The sequence below is a fragment of the Seriola lalandi genome, unplaced genomic scaffold, assembly GCF_002814215.2.
Source record: "Seriola lalandi dorsalis isolate HSWRI2012SDOR001 ecotype SW California unplaced genomic scaffold, Sedor1 jcf7180002051108, whole genome shotgun sequence".
Taxonomy (NCBI): domain Eukaryota; kingdom Metazoa; phylum Chordata; class Actinopteri; order Carangiformes; family Carangidae; genus Seriola; species Seriola lalandi.
Genome location: NW_019521661.1, coordinates 200,027 through 219,214, shown reverse-complemented (window position 1 = coordinate 219,214; position 19,188 = coordinate 200,027). Strand labels below are relative to the sequence as shown.

At 38.9% G+C, this 19,188-nt stretch overlaps 2 protein-coding genes across 2 annotated transcripts; both read left to right on the top strand.

Annotated features, from left to right (window-relative positions):
* The first annotated feature begins 997 nt into the window (after positions 1 to 997).
* LOC111649506 (uncharacterized) lies at positions 998 to 3,745 on the top strand. The gene has a single exon (XM_023399253.1). The coding sequence runs from the start codon at positions 1,805 to 1,807 to the stop codon at positions 2,636 to 2,638; it is 834 nt and encodes a 277-aa protein (XP_023255021.1). The 5' UTR covers positions 998 to 1,804; the 3' UTR covers positions 2,639 to 3,745.
* An 8,241-nt stretch (positions 3,746 to 11,986) lies between these two features.
* dpep2 (dipeptidase 2) lies at positions 11,987 to 18,852 on the top strand. The gene is made up of 11 exons (XM_023399256.2): positions 11,987 to 12,099; positions 12,440 to 12,600; positions 12,728 to 12,854; positions 13,051 to 13,180; positions 13,718 to 13,868; positions 14,488 to 14,557; positions 15,314 to 15,490; positions 16,749 to 16,833; positions 16,934 to 17,009; positions 17,658 to 17,793; positions 18,266 to 18,852. The coding sequence occupies exons 2-11, from the start codon at positions 12,443 to 12,445 to the stop codon at positions 18,461 to 18,463; spliced, it is 1,308 nt and encodes a 435-aa protein (XP_023255024.1). The 5' UTR covers positions 11,987 to 12,099; positions 12,440 to 12,442; the 3' UTR covers positions 18,464 to 18,852.
* Positions 18,853 to 19,188: the final 336 nt, after the last annotated feature.

The following is a 19,188-nucleotide window of genomic DNA, read 5'->3' as shown; positions in this document are numbered from 1 at the left end:
AACCTCACAGTAAGGACTGGGCCGAGCCACAGTGAGTTTATGCTGTATGTGTACTACTGTGCACCATGGGATATACTGAGCAGAGAGTAGTTAGGACTTGTCTGCCTCTCTCTTCTGGCCTCATAGGTTCAGCCTCAGTGGGCTGTCTTTACCTATTCTCCCATCTGTCAGTCACACACAAAAACAAATCCACCTGTCGGCCAGGAGACCGAGCTGAACAGGGCGATGCTACAGCTGTCTGGGCCTGACTCGGTGCAAAAGGGAGCAAGCCAGCGCCCTCCACTGGTGATGGAAAGCCCATTAAGATGCTTATTACCCCACCTGTCAACCCCATCTCCTCACCTGCACAGATACACCAGACTAATGAAGACAGTCACTATTAATACAGCACCTTGAACATGGAAGTCATGCCTCTATGCTTTTTGTGGTCCTTGTGTCCTTGATCACAAGGGCTCTCCAGCCTTGTAACAATATAACAATCCAAGCGTTAAGAGACAGGCATTCTTACCGTGCCACTTGATTGCTTCAACAATGAAGCTATTAATGCTGCATTATGTAAATTGTAATGGTCACAAACATCTAATAGGATAAAGGCTAAGTACAGTGCAATTTAATGCTGCTGACTTTCAGTGGCTCTTTGAAGGATGTTTTCAATTATAACAGAGCTAATTTAATTCATTGTTTCGTAGCTGAAAATGCATTTTTAAAGGTTGACTGAGTCTCTATTTCAGAACTCAGGTTTAATCAGTCATGTACATTGAACACTGGAACGTCCTCTAAAGAGATTGACAAAGTTGCCGGGGATCTGCGTTCTAGGTTTTAAAGGGACACCGTAGCCCTACCCTCCTCTTTTTCCTCAGATGGCAGGCTTCAATTGTGGAGGGGAGGGTGTTCATCTAAAAGATGAAAAGACCTGCGCCTTTAAGAGGGCTGTCTCCCCTTTCCCTCATGCTCCCCCTCAACCACACAGACACTCCTCCTGTGAGCATTTGTGAGGCAGCTCCTGTCCCTTATGTCTCTTTGTGGGGAACAGAACAGACTTCCCAGAGCATCACTGGAGACAAGACAGAGCTCTAGGGAGGACACCACAGGTGCAGCCCTCCAAGCAACCCTGACCTCAACTTCAGTGGATGCCAAGATGAGCACAAGGAGAGGAGACAAAGACCTACTCAAGCTGGAGTAAAACATCCACGAGTCCAAAACAGGAGGTGGACCTTAACAGCTGGACAACCCATGAGGTCGATTTTGAGTTGAAAGCGACATGATCAGCAGATAAAAATCAACAACGCTGGACTGGACCGTTAAGAAAAAGGTGGAGTCATAATTTGAGCTTTTAGTTTCTCTGTAGAAAAGTTTCGTTAAAGAAATATCTACAAAGTACTCCATATCTTTTGCAGCTATTAAGGTTAAAAGAACCATATGAAATATAAACGAAGGAAAGAGGATAATTTAGCTTAGTATTTTTTTGTTATTTCTATCCGTCTCCAGAGCACTTTCCAAATAGTCATTTGTGGTTTGAAATTGAGATGCTCTTTAAAGAACATCTTGAATGGTCCCGACAGTGCTCTTAATTCACCAGCCAGGCGTTTATCTTATTTCTCCAGCTCTTTCTGAGAGGGAGCATTAAAGACTTCATTGATAGTGCTCTTGGGGAGCGGGTAATATTTCTTGTATGAAGTCTTGAAACTTTGCAGCTGTTGACTGGAGGGAGAGAAAAGTGCTACATTCATAAGAAAATGATGTTGAGCAGTTTCCAAGTGTGTGTCTGGACTAACACTGCAGTAGAGCATTGAGGACAGCAGAAATGTTCACAGGGTGTGGAGTGGTCACCGGCCCGAACCAGTACCTGACCAGAGACGCCGTCAGGCCCCACCCAGGACTGGAGGTGAACAGACCGATCCAAATGGAGAATGGGGTAATCCCCGGGACCTGCGCTGTCTTCCAGGGTCAAACTCACAGCAACGCTGGTCAGCCAGCAGTGGTCAATGTTTCCAGCCCGCTGAAGCCAGCGCCACTACCAGTCCCTCCCCCTGCACTCAAACTAGGACAGGAGGGGTTCAAGAAAGTCTGCCGAACTGAGGAGGACAGCCCCTGTCCCTTTCCAGGATTGGCCTCTGGGGTGCTGGAGATGCGCGTGAAGGAGGGAAGTAAGATCCGCAACTTAATGGGATTTGCCATGGCACGAATGCAGGGAGAGAAGGGTGTAAGTGGGGGAGGTGTGACTGATGGTGGACTGCGGCAGGTGGTCTTCACTGGGTCGGGCCGTGCAGTCACAAAGACCATCACCTGTGCTGAGATCATGAAACGAAAAGTGGGCTCTCTGCACCAGCTGACTAAACTCCAGTACAAGGTGGTCAAAGAGGTGTGGGAGAGCACTGAAGGGGGGACATCTGAAATGACGGTGCACAGGACTGTGCCCTCCATCAGCATCCTTCTTTCCAAAGACCCCCTGGATCCGCAGGAACCAGGTTATCAACCTCCAGAGACTCTTAGTGCATTGTGGGAGGAGAAAGAGGGTGTCGAATCTGCCTCCCAGAAAACATGCAAGAGACCTCTCGGACCTTTGCCATACAGCAGTTTCACTCACTGTAAGAGAATGTGTTTGGGGGAAGGAGTCTCAGTCCTCCCTCCTCAATGACTGGCTGAACCGGTGTCAAACAGTGGAGAGGATTGAATCAGAGGAGTTCATTTGGCGCTGCCCTCCACTCAAGCACAATGCTGAGACAATCAGAACATTCACTCAGACAGAACAGTGCTTTCTCAGAAGAACTGAGTACCAATTCCAGCCTCCAGAGGTCAGTTTGACTGGGACCTAAAAGCTTGCCTCTCTACATATAGAATTTAAGGGATGTGTTTCTCTGCACGTCCAACACGGTCTCCCACATCCACAAAACTGTGATGATGTGTGCTACCGTGCTATAAAATCTTTAACACATTCACATCCCATTTCACACCAACAAAAGAAAAAGCCATGAATTGCACAGGTTCCAGATTCCTGGTTGCAGTAAACTATCTACAGCTTGTGGACAAAATAATTTATTAGCATTATGTTACAATCATCTCTATTCCTCCATGTTCTTAAGTGTAGTCTTTACAAATACATAAGGAAGACCCAAGAACATTAAATAAAAACAGCTTAAAGCCATTAATGATATGACAAATGCAAAACATACCAATTTTATTTGTCTGATTATTATCTCTCATGAAAACAAAATTAAATAAATTGTTTTTTTTTCCCAATGGAAATTTTGTTTTGTATTTCATCTGTGTTACTCACACATCATTGCATTTGCAAAGCTCTGATTGAACAGAAAATCACAGTGTGTTGATCTTTTGATAAGAATAACGGCAGTGAAATTTGTCTGTAGAAAAACCTGATTTAATGACAAAGCTGTTGATAAGGCACAGCTCCTAAACCGACCCAGCCTGACAGAAATGCCTAGGGCAGAAATACAAGCACAGATTATCATTAAGATAACAACATAACATCACACAACACAGTGGAGAAAAGGATTAAAACTTGGCTTGACAAAGCTTCACACTATACTGTTCCTGCAAAATATGAAACCAAGGCAACGTGCTACACTCCTTCCCCTTTCAGCCTATAGGCCTACCCACCCACCATATCTATTGTATAGTACAGTCTACCTCTTTTTCCGCCATAGACATTTCTCAAAATAATATGCTGAACAATGTGGTCTAAAAAGAGCCAAGTTTTCACAGTAACACTATGCACTTGTACTTGACTGACATAATAAATGAAATGAATACAGACTCTCTCTAGCTGACATTTTTTATGCATTGCCTCTCTGCATTTTCACACCATTTAGATACCATTTTAGTTGCAAAAAAGGTACCTCTGAGTAATTGCTGAAGCTTAACTGGATGCTGCAGACAAGTATGGCAATCGGATCAAAATATAACTCTGAGCAGAATGCACAGTGATAGAAAAAAAGACAAAAAAAACAGCTATGTATCGAGTTTTATGGATTAAAGCTTTCTATACAAATTTTTTGGAAAAAGTTGTCCTAAATAAGACAAACAAAATAAACCTTCCTTAGAATTATTTCATTCAAAAACTTTTTGCACTTAATCAAGCATGTCTTCCGGGGATAATAACTTAGACAAGTGGAACCCTGTCTGAAGCTTTTACTGTTGATCTTAATGAAAATCTGCAAACGCAGATATCAGCCTCCCAAAGTAAATTAATCAAAGTGACTCCTAACTGGGGAGACAATTCTATTAGAGCCTAAAATAGAGGAAAAAAAGAAAATTCACTCCTGTGGCATTTCTGTTCAAATTCGTCTTTCAAAGGAATACAAATCGTAATATTTCATATAGTGGTCAGCCAGCACTTAACCAGTGGCGGGCATTGTGATTAACCTCCCTCTCAATTCCATTAAATGAATCAGAGCACAGCAGAGCAACCAAGGTTGAATAAGAAATGCTGCCACTGCAATAAAGCACATATGTAGCAAACTGTGTGTCCTCAAGACTGCTGGAAGGTTATCACTTCAGGTCGTTGTTATCACAGAGTTAACAGCTTTCACCCAAGAGCCTATGGGACAGTCAGCCTGCGATGCAGGTCAAAAAGATAATGCCGCTATAAGTAAATTTCGAATCGACCTGCATCTGTTATCAAGCATTAAGAATTCTGGGCCAAGTGTAAAATGCAGTGGGGGTAATTAGGGATAACAGCACAGCGTACCTGAGTGAGAGAACAGATAAAACATACTGACAAAAGCATTATCCTGGAGCTAAATCCAATGTGGCTGGCACGAAATAGCATGGTGCAGGAGTCAACAAAGTGCAGTAGAAGAACGTGGACAAGGTTACTCAAAAGCTCAGACTGTATTTTGCCAATAACGTTTGTTTTCAAAGATGCAGTCAAGGTGGATTTGGAAGAGATACAGGCCTAGGCCTAAAATGTACTATTTGAGTTTGGTTAACACTGGACTATATGCACACAGTGCATTCAAACTCAGTGCTAAAATGTTTCAAACACCGTCTCTATCTATGAAACAGACCAAATAAAGAAAAACAGATTAAGCTGTTTTCATTACCCATATCTTCAATATTGAAGGATAAGTCAAAGGAGGGTGCACATATTAAAGATTATTAAGGTCAGGCATGGATTTTTTTTTTTGGTAGTTGTTAATGCAGTGGACTTAAAGATTTAACTGTAGAATGAATGATACTGTAAGATCAAGTTGGATTTTTTTTTTAATGATTACTTCAAAATGGTAACGCAGAGAAATCACTATTTGTACTTTTTAAATATTTATGGATATCTTACTAAAGAGCTATTCAATCATGAAAGAAGGACAACATTATGTTAAGACTGACCAATCATAAATTACTATCGTGGTGGACATAACAGTAACCTTATGTTTACCAAAGCCGACAACTACATGCACTGAATGTGAATAAATTCATTTTCAAGTTAACATAATGAAAGTGTTGGCACTCTATTTTTCCCTTCTCTGCTGCTGCAGCAGATGAGAGTGAGGTCTCTGGGATGGCGTGGGAGTTCGCTATCTCCCAGCCTCCAGATGGCTCCGTCTTCTCTTATCTAGAAGAATGGGTGCTGCCTCAATTTTTCAACTCGCCTTATCTGGGAATCCTTTAAATTGAATATTTACTGGGCCTATGTTTTCTGCCTGTGTTAGCCTCTGAAGTCGACATTCCTCTTGCTTGTCGAGACAGGCCAAAAGGTTTTTCTTACTCATACACTCTCTTTGTCTGCCTTGTCAAGTAATGGGACAGTGATTGATTATGTGATTGCCAGGAGAGAATGGAAGGTTAAGCAGTTAAGCAGAGTAGTGGAGACATATTAACGAATGGCCATGGAGGGAATATGTTCAACAATAGAGAAACATACATTACCCAAACATGACATCAGGCAGACCTCCATTTCATGTCAGAGGAAAATAGATTAAATTAATCATTTTCCGAACAGTCTATTGTTTTATGCACAGTGTACACTAGAGGTTAAGAGAACACTTAAGCAGCCATTGAAAACATCTTATTGCAGTATGACTGGCTGTGGTCTATCTGCATAAACAAGCCGTGCCACAGCTACTCCCTGGTAAGTGTCTGGAAATGTCTTTTCAAAACCATTTTGTGAAATGCCTCCATGTTGGATTAATCAGCGCAGCTGAGGATGTAATTGCTGTGCTGAAGTCAAAGCTGTAAGAGCAGATAATGAACACTGACTACAAGGCTGCCAGAATCCAGGGCAAAAGAAATGAGAAGTTTAGAGACCAAAATGTCTTTAGCATTCTATAAGAAGCCCTGATATAAAACGAAGGTACAATGTATTCACACTAAATAAAGACCATTTATAAAATAAAGAAAATTAAATTAAAAAAAACATCACCTATGACTCAGTGGATACTAACGTGAAAATTTTATAGTTTGTAACATCATTGTGTTGTTAGAATTTAGTAGGAAACTTGGGCAAAATTACATTTGCTTAAAGTATTTCTCTCTCAGGCGCTTTAAATCATCTATGCATCACATATAATGTATTTAGCAACATTAATCTGTCGGTTCTGTGCATTATGTAGGTAATTTTAATAATTTTTTTTTTTTTATATGGAGGGATAGATTTACAAAGGTGAGGAAAACCGACAAGGTTTTGTTCTGACTGTCGCTGCCCTCTGGTGGACACATAAGTTCAAAGTCAACTACAGAAAAAGATCCATATCCTTGCTCAAGGTTGCCATTACTGATATATTAGACACACATTTAAGGCCCTGTGCACTAGGGGGTTTGGACATCCAAGTTACATTGTCACAGAATAGACCATCGTTGTCTGATGAACTTATTATCATGTTTTAAAAATATAACAGAATTTACAAAAAGCAAATTAGAGCCTTGGGTGGTGCTATTTTTTTTTGGATATTGGATATTGAAATGTTGGCTTTTTTTTCGTACTTTAATTTCAAAAAGTAAAAAGGCTACATTCTACCCTTTTTATCATCATTTCCTCACCCTTAAAGGACTTCAGACTCAATTAGCTTAAAGAATTTGAAGTATAAAGGAGGTCGCCTATATTATGGAAAGCACTCATAACTGTAGAGTCTCTTCTAGAGTAAACAGTTATGATGAGAAACTGGAGAGGCTATGTTTAGTGACTGATATTTGTGAAATAAGGCATACACACCAATGAGCACAAACACCGACGCTTACATGTCTGCCCCAGCAAACATTCGCTTTCCTCTGTTTCAGTAATGCCCAATAAAAAAGGTGAGGCAGGACACTTCAATCTTGAGGGAAAATGACGATAAACTAAAAGTCTAGTGAAATTAGTGAGCCCGAAATAAATAAACCTTTGGTCGGCTGTTGCCCTCTGAAAATGGGGAAAGTGCAATTCTACTGTGTTTAATATGAAGACTCACCTGCTCTAAAATATTGGCTGTGTTCAGAAGTGAAAACATGCAAAGTGTTATGTGCAGTGCTCCTGGGTAGCTTATTAATATTCCTAGTCATCTACTCAGCACTGAGAGTGATGAACAACTTCTGCCTCTACGTGTGTAATTGGATCCCCCTTTCCAGTGTGATCAATATAATCATTGAAATCATTGGCACAGTGATTTTCTTAAGCATCTCACACTTGAAACAGCAAGGAGCTAAAGAGCCTTCCACAGACTTTTCTACGGCTTTGAAGAATGCAGTTTTTTTACACTGTGTAAAACTGTATATGCAACAGCTATCAAAAGTGCAGCAAATGAATAGTTCTTCTTCCCTGAGGTCTTCATAATAACAAATACAACTTTGCACAAAACCTTGCCCAGCAACCAAGACTGGACTATTGCCTTTATTATTGAGGCCGTTTGGCTGAAAGTATTTGTTTTAGGTTTTGAGTTACATTCTTTTCAATTAGTTTTCTTTGATACAAGGTTTCTGCAGGGTTCACAAAGTTAAATCTAAGCCGTTTTAAGACCTCTTTAATAACACAGAGCAATTTAATACACCATAGTCAGCCACAACATTAAAACTATGAGCAGCAGAAAATGGATGAAGGGGTTAAACATTTAAAAATGATTCATTCATTTTAAGTTTTTTACTATCTAGCAACCATATCCTGCAGTAGTGACAGGGGACTGTCCTGCACAACACGAGCCTGTGGGTCATCTGTGCAAGTAGTTTGTTATGATCCATAGTGTTGTTTCACTATTAAGCGACCTCTAGCAGATATATGATGGGAGCAATCAAACGTGACTGTTCTGTACCCGTACGGTTATTATTGTAACTATGATGTCAAACGTCAAGTACGCCTACCTCTATATTGGCGCAAATTTCAGGAGACGCTTTTATGGGTCACATCAAGAAAGTAGGGACAGCAAACAACCTATATGTCCGTTCAAGTTTGACGACTCATTGGGTGAAATTGTTTCTTCCGGGACTGATCACCCAAAAACAGTTTGCTTTTAAGACTTGTCAGATACATTGGTGGGATAATTATCAAGCTGTAGCTAACAAAAGAGACAGAGACAGGGAACATTTACCATCAGACTCCATAATAGTGCAGTATGTAGGATTGGTTTGTTTAAGTGTAAAGACAGATATAAGCCTGACAAAGCAAGTGGAGTATTTTATATAAACAGTAAAATGATAGAATACTGCAATAAAAACTTCTCTACAGCACAACTATAATTTTCAATAGAATATTGACTGCCTAATAATTTGCATTTTATAATCTAATTTCAGCATCTCATCTCCGCATTTAAATTAAAACAATTAATTTCTTAATAATAATATTTAGAAATATAATATTTTCTGCATCTGATTTAAAGACTTGCAAATTCATGCGAATTCTGCAGTCTTCCAAAATGCACTTTTTTAGAAACTATTATTAAAAGTAGCCGAATTAAAAATTCCACAATTTATATTACTGGTACTTGTGGCAAAAAAGGACGCCCGAGGCCAGTGGCATTTTCTAATTGAGTTGTGCTTTTTTTTCTAAGGTTCCTTCAAAGTGCTTGTCTGGGAAGCTATTACCACAGTCTTTCATTTGGGTTTTAAAGAAAAAACATAATTTACAAAGTCGATTTTCTGAATCGGTTTAGTGGATAGTGACCTTACTCCTGAATACATGCTTTCCACCACATTGTTTAAAACAGGTACAGCAGCCAGCTACACTAATAACAATTTGGCTCAAGCTCCCTCTTCGAACTGTAAAGACTCAGTTTAACATGAGGGATTTTTATCTCTTGTATTGCCAGTCACACTCCACGCCAAGGTCGGCAATATGACTAAATGATTTGGTTAATTTGAATTCAAACAGTGTCAGCTGGGGGTCCACTCCGCACAGTGAGAGCATTGGTAGAGTAATATCAACACAGTTGTGATTACTCCATTGAAGCAGTAGGGTGCTCCAATCAGAGGCGAATCACTCTCCTCATTACAGACTACAAGGCCAAATCTCAGTGGGTGGACCCCCCGAATCAGGCTTTGCATCTTCCCACTGAAATTAATTGAAATTCATTTGTGGCACCCTGATGCTCTCCATCAACACAAGACTCATTTACATTTGCTCAATCCACCCTGGATTCATTAAGCAGAAACACATTTTAAGTTTGAAAGACTGTAAGAGCAGATGATGTATTCAGTGGTCTTTACCTCTACATTAAAGCCAGTTTGTAAGCTGCAGTTCACAGTATAAAATGCATCTTTCCAGGAATGATTCTTGTTAAGGCAAAGCAAAGCAATCTGACCAAGGTATTAGACCAGGTGAGTGATTCCTGAAATTATCTCCTCCTATTGAACAGGCATACAGAGGCTCGAGGTTTGGGGCAGCAATAACTGACAACCTAACACATATTCAAGTGGATACAGCTCATGTATTTGGACTGGTGATTTGTATAAGTCCACAAATAGTAATGAAAAGTAGTCTTGCCCACAAAATGTTCTCCATTTACATCATAGCAAAGATGCTGGCTATATAGCATGCAAGACTAACAGTCTTGCAGACATTTGTTCCAACCAAATACTAGAACAACAGATGTGATGACTGGCATGCCTTTATCCATGCACAAGGAAATGATAAACCACAGGCAACATGGTTGCTGCCCTTGTTTTGCATCTCATGCAGTCCTAAAAGCTCATAGAACACACACCATTTAGGCACTGCAGGCTAACATTTTTCCTCTCTCCAAAACAAAGCACTACTCAAGCAATAAAAAAAAAAAAAAAACATTAGCAGCTAATGGATTCAATTTCCCACCACTGCTTTTAGAAACTATTAAGACCTCCTCTTCCACTTAACACTAAAGAACCAAACTCATGCAAACTGTACCAAACCTGTCGAAGCTTGGTTGCTATTTGTAGAGCTGTGTATCAGTCTAATGGGAAAATGTATAAGCAGCTCACACCATGGATAGCGTTTAGGGGGAAAAATAATCAATATCTTATAAGGTAAAGGCACTCTTACCTTGAGATATTGTTCCTGCCCCATTTTGTTGCGTGCTCCATATGTCCAACTCCAAAATTTTTTTGAAGCAGATACATGCTGCCACACCTTATTTTCTGAGCAGAGGTACAGTCCACCAGCTCCCTGGAAAAACAATTCTTTATTGCTTAACTGTATTTACTGTGGTAAAAAGAAAAAAACAACATACATTTTCATTAAATCATGTTGTTTTTATATCAAAATATTAAAATTGTGATCTGTTCTATGTTATAAGCCTTTCTTTGTAGCTACCATCATCATTTTCACATTTGAAGCATGCATTTTTCAGAGAAGATATTGTGACATTTCACAGTAAGAAAAGCACAGGTGTAACTAATGAAATTAACGATAGCTGAATTATAATGTATTGCATGTTATGCCACAGCCATGGCTACTGGGACGCTTGTAGCACATTAGGAGTTATTAGTACAACTGTGCTTTATACTATAACCAGTCAAAATGTCTACTGCAAAAGGCCTACTGACACTTTCCAGTGAAAAAATGAAATCATCAAGCGAAAACTTAACAACACTTACCCCAGTTTAGACGACTTCTAGATTCTTCAAATCTTGATTGGTTCACCAACAAAACCACTCCCCGTGCTGCACAAGACGAAAAGTTTAAGCTTTTAAACTTATCTCAAAACTTGCAACGCTTGAGCCAAACAAGGATGGTAGCCGGAAGTGACCTAACAGCTTGGTTAGCTTGTGGGGGAAAGTGGAAGAAGAGAAAGTTTTTGTTTTTATTTTATTTTAAAGTTATTATATCCATAATATTCATATATTTATTTGGCTATTGAAATACTACCAAATTAGAGCGCCGTCATTTTCTTACTTACAGCATTACTTAGCATTTTGCCAAACAACCTGAGCGGTCTGTAAATCTGGACAATATTTTTGAAGAGACGCTTTTTTGAAGGTAAAGGCGTTGTCAACAGAGCTTATCTTTTACTGAATCAATTATGTTACAAAACACAAACATGGTAGCCGACTGACCTGAATGTATATTAGCAGTTCAAACGTGTCAATTATACGCTGATTACATTGGAATCAACTATCTGGACCCATAAGCCGTTAAAGGTAGCGATCTGGCCAGAAGATGGCGACGTCAAATCCCCGTCTCAGCGGTGCTTTCATGTGCCCCCTAAATTCTTAAATCCGAGAGAGGCAACACAGGTAAATTGGTTCAAAAATAAAACTAGGCCTACGCATGGCAACTATGAATCCTACGGAAATTTTGATTGATTTCTCTTGTGTTACATTTTTAGTGACATGTATTATCATTTGAGACATTTTTTTCTCTGACCTTCATCGTTAGAAACACACTTGTCTACTAACAAACCTTCACGCTTCGAAAATTACAAGGGGACAATAAGGAAGCACGGCAGATGAAAACGTCCCTCTAGAGCTGGAACCTGCAAGACACAGTAATTGCCGTTGTCACTGTACTACTGCACTAAGTAAACTCGACATATGTATTGCTATTTTTTCCGACTGGTTTGAATGCAGCACCCAGCACAGCTGCTAGTTTTGAATAGGTTTGCTCTACAGTTTGTCTAGGGCGTAGAGCTGGAAGGTTCGTGCTGTTTATATTCAGTTGTTCAACAAAGTGGTAAATACGTTACTCGTTAACTGGCCTGCCTGGTAAGTGTGTATTCTGTGTTTTAAAGTAAAGTGTTTCTTGCTGTTATGTAGATAAAAACTGTTCTTGAAAATGAGCATGCATCATTGTTTTACTGTCCAGAGGGCATTTTCACAAATAGGCAACCAAATTACGAACACCTTTAAATTTGTGTGTTTCCGTTCTACACTCATTTTAATCTCACCAGTGTCATAGTGTAATGTATTTCAAGTAGGGCTTAGAATATGCATTGATATATGAAGCCTTAGATTAATAATGATCCTACCATGTTTTATTTCTAGCTGTCACTGTAATATCAGATACTATGAGATACTTGTAATCGGGTGTGTTTTCTCTCTTCAGAATATGCCTTCTAGGAAAACTTCAACAGGTGCTTTAAGCAGCTTTTGCATACTGTCCCTCAGGAATCTGTTGGTACTCTCCTCTCTGTGTCATTTTATATCTGGATACTCTGAGAGAGAAAGAGTACACAACCTGATGTCCAGATATCCTCTCATTGATGGGTAAAGGATGTTTAATGTCTCGCCTACACGAGTCACATTAATGGAAATAAATGAATTAAGTTGTATTAAAATGTTTCTCTATCCTATCCCTCCTACTTTCCTTATACCCTCTCACCCCATCTGTTAGTCATAATGACCTACCTCTCAAGCTGAGGATACTTCACAACAATCGCTTGAGTCAATTTGACCTTCATAACGTCAGCAAAGTGGCCACTGACATCAACCGCCTCCAAGCAGGCCATGTACAGGCACAGGTATTGTCTTACTTACTTCATCAGTCTTTTCTTTCTGACGGTGTCTCTTCAAGAGTGCGGACTGCACCAAAGAGTAGCCTCGTTCAAGGCAGACATTGAACTAAAATTATGTTGTGGAGAGATCGAACCTAGAATGATAGTCACGTCAGTTACTCAAATGTCTCTCCTTCACTTCAGTTCCCTCTCCCTTTGCCAGATGTTTGCAGTCTATGTGTTGTGTGGGGCCCAGGAGAAGGATGCTGTGAGGCTGACCCTGGAACAAATAGATGTGGTCAGACGCATGTGCACCGAGTACCAGGACTTTGAGCTGGTCACATCTGCCCAAGGTATAGTTCACCTCAAAATGGGATAACAGGCTAGATATGTACAAAAGCACTATAGAAACATGAACAGTGATTGATTACAAAAAAATCAGTTAATTATAGTCATTTGTATAATTATGATTTACTGTGCATTCTAATATGGATTTCTACGAAAATACAACCATCAATAGTTCTGTGTACTATGAATGTATATCATCTCTTTTTTACAGTCCATATTTGGGAAAAAGGAATGAATATTATAATGATCTAATGAGAAGTTAATTACTTGTGAAGAATGGGATGTTCCTCTCTCTAACAAGTAATTATAACACAAAAACAAACTGTGGTTCTTTTTCAAGAGATGCTGAATTCCTTGTTTGGCAAAATTTAAATTTATAGTTACTCAGTGCTTTGGAACAAAGCTTATTTTTGCACATTTCACCGGCTTGTACCGAATGTTAGCTTTTATCTGAATTAATGACTGCACACTCTTAAAACAGCTACTGGCTGTTGTTTTGACTTGAGGCTTTAATCTCAAACCATGTGTGTCTGTCACCTCAGAACTGAAGAATACTGAGATGAGGCACAAGATAGCATGCCTAATAAGTATTGAGGGGGGGCACTCCATTGACAGCAGCCTGCCAGCCCTGCGGATGTATTACCAACTTGGAGTCCGCTCCATGGCCCTCACACATACCTGCAATACACCCTGGTAATGAAGAGAATCATCCTGAATGTTGTATTTTAACTAGAATATCACAGGGAACCAAAAATGACCCTTTTTGCTGCTAAAATATAACTGCACAGATACAGACGCAGAGTATTTGAAATTTAGATATCCTACGACACGTCTGTAGCTGTACAGTGTAATACTGCACAGAATATCATGTTTTTTCTAATCTTTTGTCAAAATCTTCTCCTACATTGTTCATTGGGTCAGACCTGTGCAGAGCTGTATCATTACAAATTCAAGATGAATTAAATTAATTTAATGATATAAATTAACATGTCTCGCAGTGGCCATGTGATGTCCACGCCAGAGAGCAACTTTAAAGAGAATAAATGAAATACTGAGCCACATGTTTATTTACTGTGTTGACTTAATGGAAAGGTCAAACACAAATTTTTTCCTTATATGCAAATTAACTTATATTTGTACTTTCTCTTAAACTTGACATTGCCCATAGCTGACTGTGCCAGAGTGAGTCAGATGAAAAATACAGAAACCCCATTCAGATGTCCTAAATACAAGAATATTTAGATATTTTTTGCAAAGTCATGAACAAGATTTTCAAAAATGATAGTTTTAATGATATTCTTGTTCAATGCAGGGCTGAATCGTCCTCAAAACTTTACAGTGTCTATCAAAGACAGAATAACAGCCTGACACATTTTGGGAAGGTAAGCTTAATCTTCAGTAATATTAACTACAGACTTGTTTCATTTATCACATTCCACTAAACGATTTGCAGATTTTGGCTGGACTTTTTATGCCTCCGTGCCAATGATAGCCAGGGCCGGAGGCATTATGTTTTTGGATTGTCCATCTGTCAGCACATCCGTCCGTCCCATTCTCATGAACACAACATCTCGGTAACGAGAGGAACAGATTAGATTTTGGTGGCCAAAGGAGAAAATGAATATTCTTGTTACACTTATTCTTATTTTCATTATTGTGGTAGTTGTTGTGGTTGCTATAGCGGTGATAGTAACGGTAAATTAAAAAAGTCAGATAATGAGGATGTGATCATTTTGAAGTATTAACAACTCCAGTTATGGACTGTGCTGACGAAATTGGACCTTGTTATTATCAAAGTTGGATAATGCTGTGCATACAAAATGTTCTCTTGAGTGGCTGTTTACAGAGAAACTGCTTTAACCCAAATTGGACTTGCAAGTACTTCAACATGTATTTGTCTAATACAGCAATGCTGCTATACAATATAAACAACATATTTTGTGACGAACATCTTTATAATGCATTTCCTTTGCTGTTGGCCCTCTGAACAACAGCAGCATGCTGGACTTCCTTGATTGCTATCTGCATGAGTGTTTATATGCATGTTTGTAAGCATCTCCTGTTGTTGGCTAAATTGACTTCATTCTTTCCAATGATACTTATAAATGGCTGCTTAAGTGTTTTTTGGTGTTTTCAAGGCTGTGGTGGAGGAGATGAACAGACTGGGAATAATAGTGGACCTCTCCCACACTTCTTGGGACACTGCGTTGGCTGTGCTGAACCATTCCAGGGCTCCTGTTATTTTTAGCCATTCATCTTCCTACTCCATCTGTAACCACGGTCGCAACGTACCTGATTGGCTGCTGCATGAGCTGGTGAGAAAGCCAATTTACTGAGTGATTAATTGCCCACTTAGTTGCTTGATTAAATGACTATCTTATCAGTCAAATCACTGATTAATTTATTTCTATTATAATTTTTATTTACACCTCTGACAAAGAACATGCAATGTGTTTTATTTGTTGGACACAATTTGGGGAGGATAAGCTTAATGTTCAGTAATATCAGCTACGGAATTGTTTCATTTATCAATTCCACAAAACAGTTAGCAGATTTTGGCCTTTTTATCATTGTTATTATTTATTATGTTTACAGGTTGTCCGTCTGTGGCAACCATGAGGCAGTAATTTTAGTTGTACTCTGTACTTGTGATGTTTTCTCCTCTCTTTCCCCAAATTCTTTTCTGGGTATGTATTTAAACTGCCATTAGTCTGTGTCACTCTTTGTTCAGCTTTAGTTGTTAGCTCTAACTCATTACTACTCACTACTTCCCATTTGAGTTTAGAACGTTGCTTTTACAGGCTGTTCTCTGATTTTATCAAGTTCTCGCTGTTGCCAGTAATATATGTTAAAAGATATAATTACATTTTGTCTTACAGAGTAAATATTAATATCATCTTTTGTCAGGAGTTGCATATTTATTTAAGTATTCTTTATGCAATTAAAATACCTAATACCGGTGTAGTGCACATCATTCTAAATGTTTATTTTAGTGTAAAATTAGATAGTTAATTGAAGCTTATTCCTCCCTGCCTCACAGCCAAGTGCTTCCTCTGGCTGGCACCACAACAGCACACTGGCTGATATATACCAATCCCAAAAAACATCTTCAAATCCACAGAGTTTTTAATTTCATAGTCAGTATAAAATAGGCATCATCAGACAATATATCAACCTGTTGGTGCAGCAAGTGAAGGATGAAGACCAAATATCAATAAACCATAGGAATATGGATATATTCATATGGAAAAAATATGGATATAAAATATGGATTCACTGTATTTCCCTTATTTTAACCTCAGCTCAACTCTGGCCTCGTCATGTGCAGGCATGTTTCTAATGTTTCCACTGATTCATCTATATGTATGCAGTAAAACAGATTGTTGAGTTTACTGTAACTCATAGTGTTTGAGATAAGAGAAAAGCTGATGTTTACCACATCTGCCACCACAACTAATGCATATAACTGAGACAGAAATGTATTTATACGTAGCTCATTTTAGTCGTTTGCTTCTCTATCTATGTCTTTTTTTTTTCTAGACGTGCCAATGACACGTGTGTGTTGTGTTTCAGAAAATGAACCAAGGGTTGATCATGGTGAATCTCCACAGCAACTTTATTTCCTGCAGGGACAAGGCTAACATCTCTCATGTGGCTGGTGAGGCATCCATTTTGATTCCTTTTTTTGTAATGGAGTAATTGTGAAGTTTGTATTTCTTATAGCCCAGTTGATTCATTATTCCTCATGGGTTTTACAGACCATTTTGATCACATAAAGAAGGTGATTGGAGCTGAGTCAATAGGAATTGGAGGGGACTTTGAAGGCGCTGTGAGGTGAGAATAATCACTTGCCAGCACAACATACAGACAACTAGAAGCACAAAGTCAAAGGCAAAATGAACATGCAGTTTGCAGACAGTAAATCTACAGTACTGTAGTTGCTTTAGTGCTTTTTGTTATTCTATGACCAGGATGGATGTCAATCTTAAGAGACACAACTTATATATACAGACAAATAAACCAAACAGAGCTCTAGTGCTAGTCGGGTCCACTCTCTGGCTGTTGTCAGACAAAATATTTCAGAGGTTTTTCTTGAACCAGATCAATTTTGTGCTTTTGCTAGCCTGTCATAATATCAACAATTTAGCTGTCTCAGCTGTCAACAGACTGAAAATGGTAAAAATCAATAACTTTGTACGGCCAACGGGCATAAAGAAAGGGCTGCTGCAGTAGATTTGCTGTAGAATGGCTTGTGTTACTCCTTTCATACAGACAAAATCAATTCCAAACAATGTGTCACAAAACAAATTATATTGAAGGGCTTAAAGTGTATATTATTGTAATTACATATTCCTAATGATAAATAATGCATTAAGTAACACCAAACTACCAGAATGCTGTGATGTCTCTTGCTGAACAGATATCTATGAATAAAAATGTGATGTTTTTCTTTTTTGGCTGTTTTTTTTTTTTTGTTAATAGCTTTCCTCAGGGGCTAGACGATGTGTCAAAGTACCCTGCCCTGATCCAGGAACTCCTGCAGAGGAACTGGACTGAGACTGAGTTGGCTGATGTCCTTCGAAGGAACTTCCTGCGAGTGTTCGAGGAGGTTGAGCGGGTGAGCTGGAAGAGTGATATACGTATGTTATATCAAAGAACAGCTTTCCTTGATAAATGAAGGTAGGTAGGTAACTGAAAAGCACATTTGCACTCCATGTCATGGCCAAAGGAGCGTTTCAGCTGGAGAGAACAATAAGTAAGTAAAGGATATGCATCAAACCGTGAACTATATGCAGGTATATTGTATTTTTCCTAAAACAAAAGGCATCGTTCTGTCTGCACGCTAACCACCTTTATTCAAGAATTTGTGGCAGTTGTTTGGTTTTTTTTTTTGGCTCAAAATAACATTTTCAGATTCAACAGTAGTCTTGTTGACCCTGTAAGATTGATTAAATAATAATTAACATATATAATAAATTAAATGATTTCTTTGCACTGCAAGTTTAAAAGAGATTCTCAGCTGATTAGTTTCTACCGTAAAGCATTTTATGTATTGCCTCCCTCTCTTGTCTCACTCTATTTACCCCCAGGTACGTAATCAGCTAAGTTCGAACCCACCCAGTGAGGTCCAGATCTCCGAACAGGAGGTCCAGAACCCCTGCAGGCTGGTCCTTAGACCTCCTCAACCGAGAGGGCCGCCCCCGTCCTCCAGAGCCCAACACAGACCACCAGGTTTGCTAATCCTGGCCACAGTTCTGCTGCTTTCCAGCCTATTTATGATTGAATGAATATTTTGAAATTCAGCTCAGATGCACCTTCTTTTTTGCCTCATTTTTAATATAGATAAGGAGCTTAATGAGTTTGCTGTAGCCATTTGTAGGTCATCACAGCACTCCACAGGTCAGAAAAGATAAGGGGAGGTGGATCGCTTTCTTAACAGCAATACAAAAAAAGCATTTAACATGTAGCCCCATTTGGGAAGTAGTTTGAATGTAAACTTCTGTGTATATATCACCATTCCTCTGAAAGGCACTTTACCATTTATGTTTGAATGTATTTATTTGATATTTAATCTATTTCTGAATTTATTGTACATGTACCAACATCGTCTCTATGACATGCAGGAGAATAATGATCCTGACAATAAAACGGCAGAGATGGCACTTTATTATTTTAAGTTGTTTGCAGTTTGTATTTTTAATTTTTGCCTGTGAAGGTTTTTTTTTTAATCTATTGTAGACCAGTAATATAACAGCTGGGGATGGAGATACTGAAGGTAAACGCTTTAATTAATGCGCAGTTAAGTGTACAATGTTGCATTATCCTAATATTAATATCACATAAATTATTTATTGCTGTAATAGTATTGCATAGTATTGTAAAGTGTAAACAAAGTCACACAGGGGAATTAATAAACAGATGTTGCTTTTATTTGATCTTACAGCATAATAAGATATTATGGAAGTTTACAAAGCATAGTGTGCATTTTAATGTAATTGGCCAAGCAGAAAAC

Bases quoted from the DNA above. Each gene is read 5' to 3' on its own strand.
- LOC111649506 (XM_023399253.1), top strand. From the start codon at position 1,805: ATGTTCACAGGGTGTGGAGTGGTCACCGGCCCGAACCAGTACCTGACC.
- dpep2 (XM_023399256.2), top strand. From the start codon at position 12,443: ATGCCTTCTAGGAAAACTTCAACAGGTGCTTTAAGCAGCTTTTGCATA. The intron at 12,601-12,727 runs GTAAAGGATGTT...CCCATCTGTTAG, and splicing joins AGATATCCTCTCATTGATGG to TCATAATGACCTACCTCTCA. The intron at 17,794-18,265 runs GTGAGCTGGAAG...ATTTACCCCCAG, and splicing joins TGTTCGAGGAGGTTGAGCGG to GTACGTAATCAGCTAAGTTC.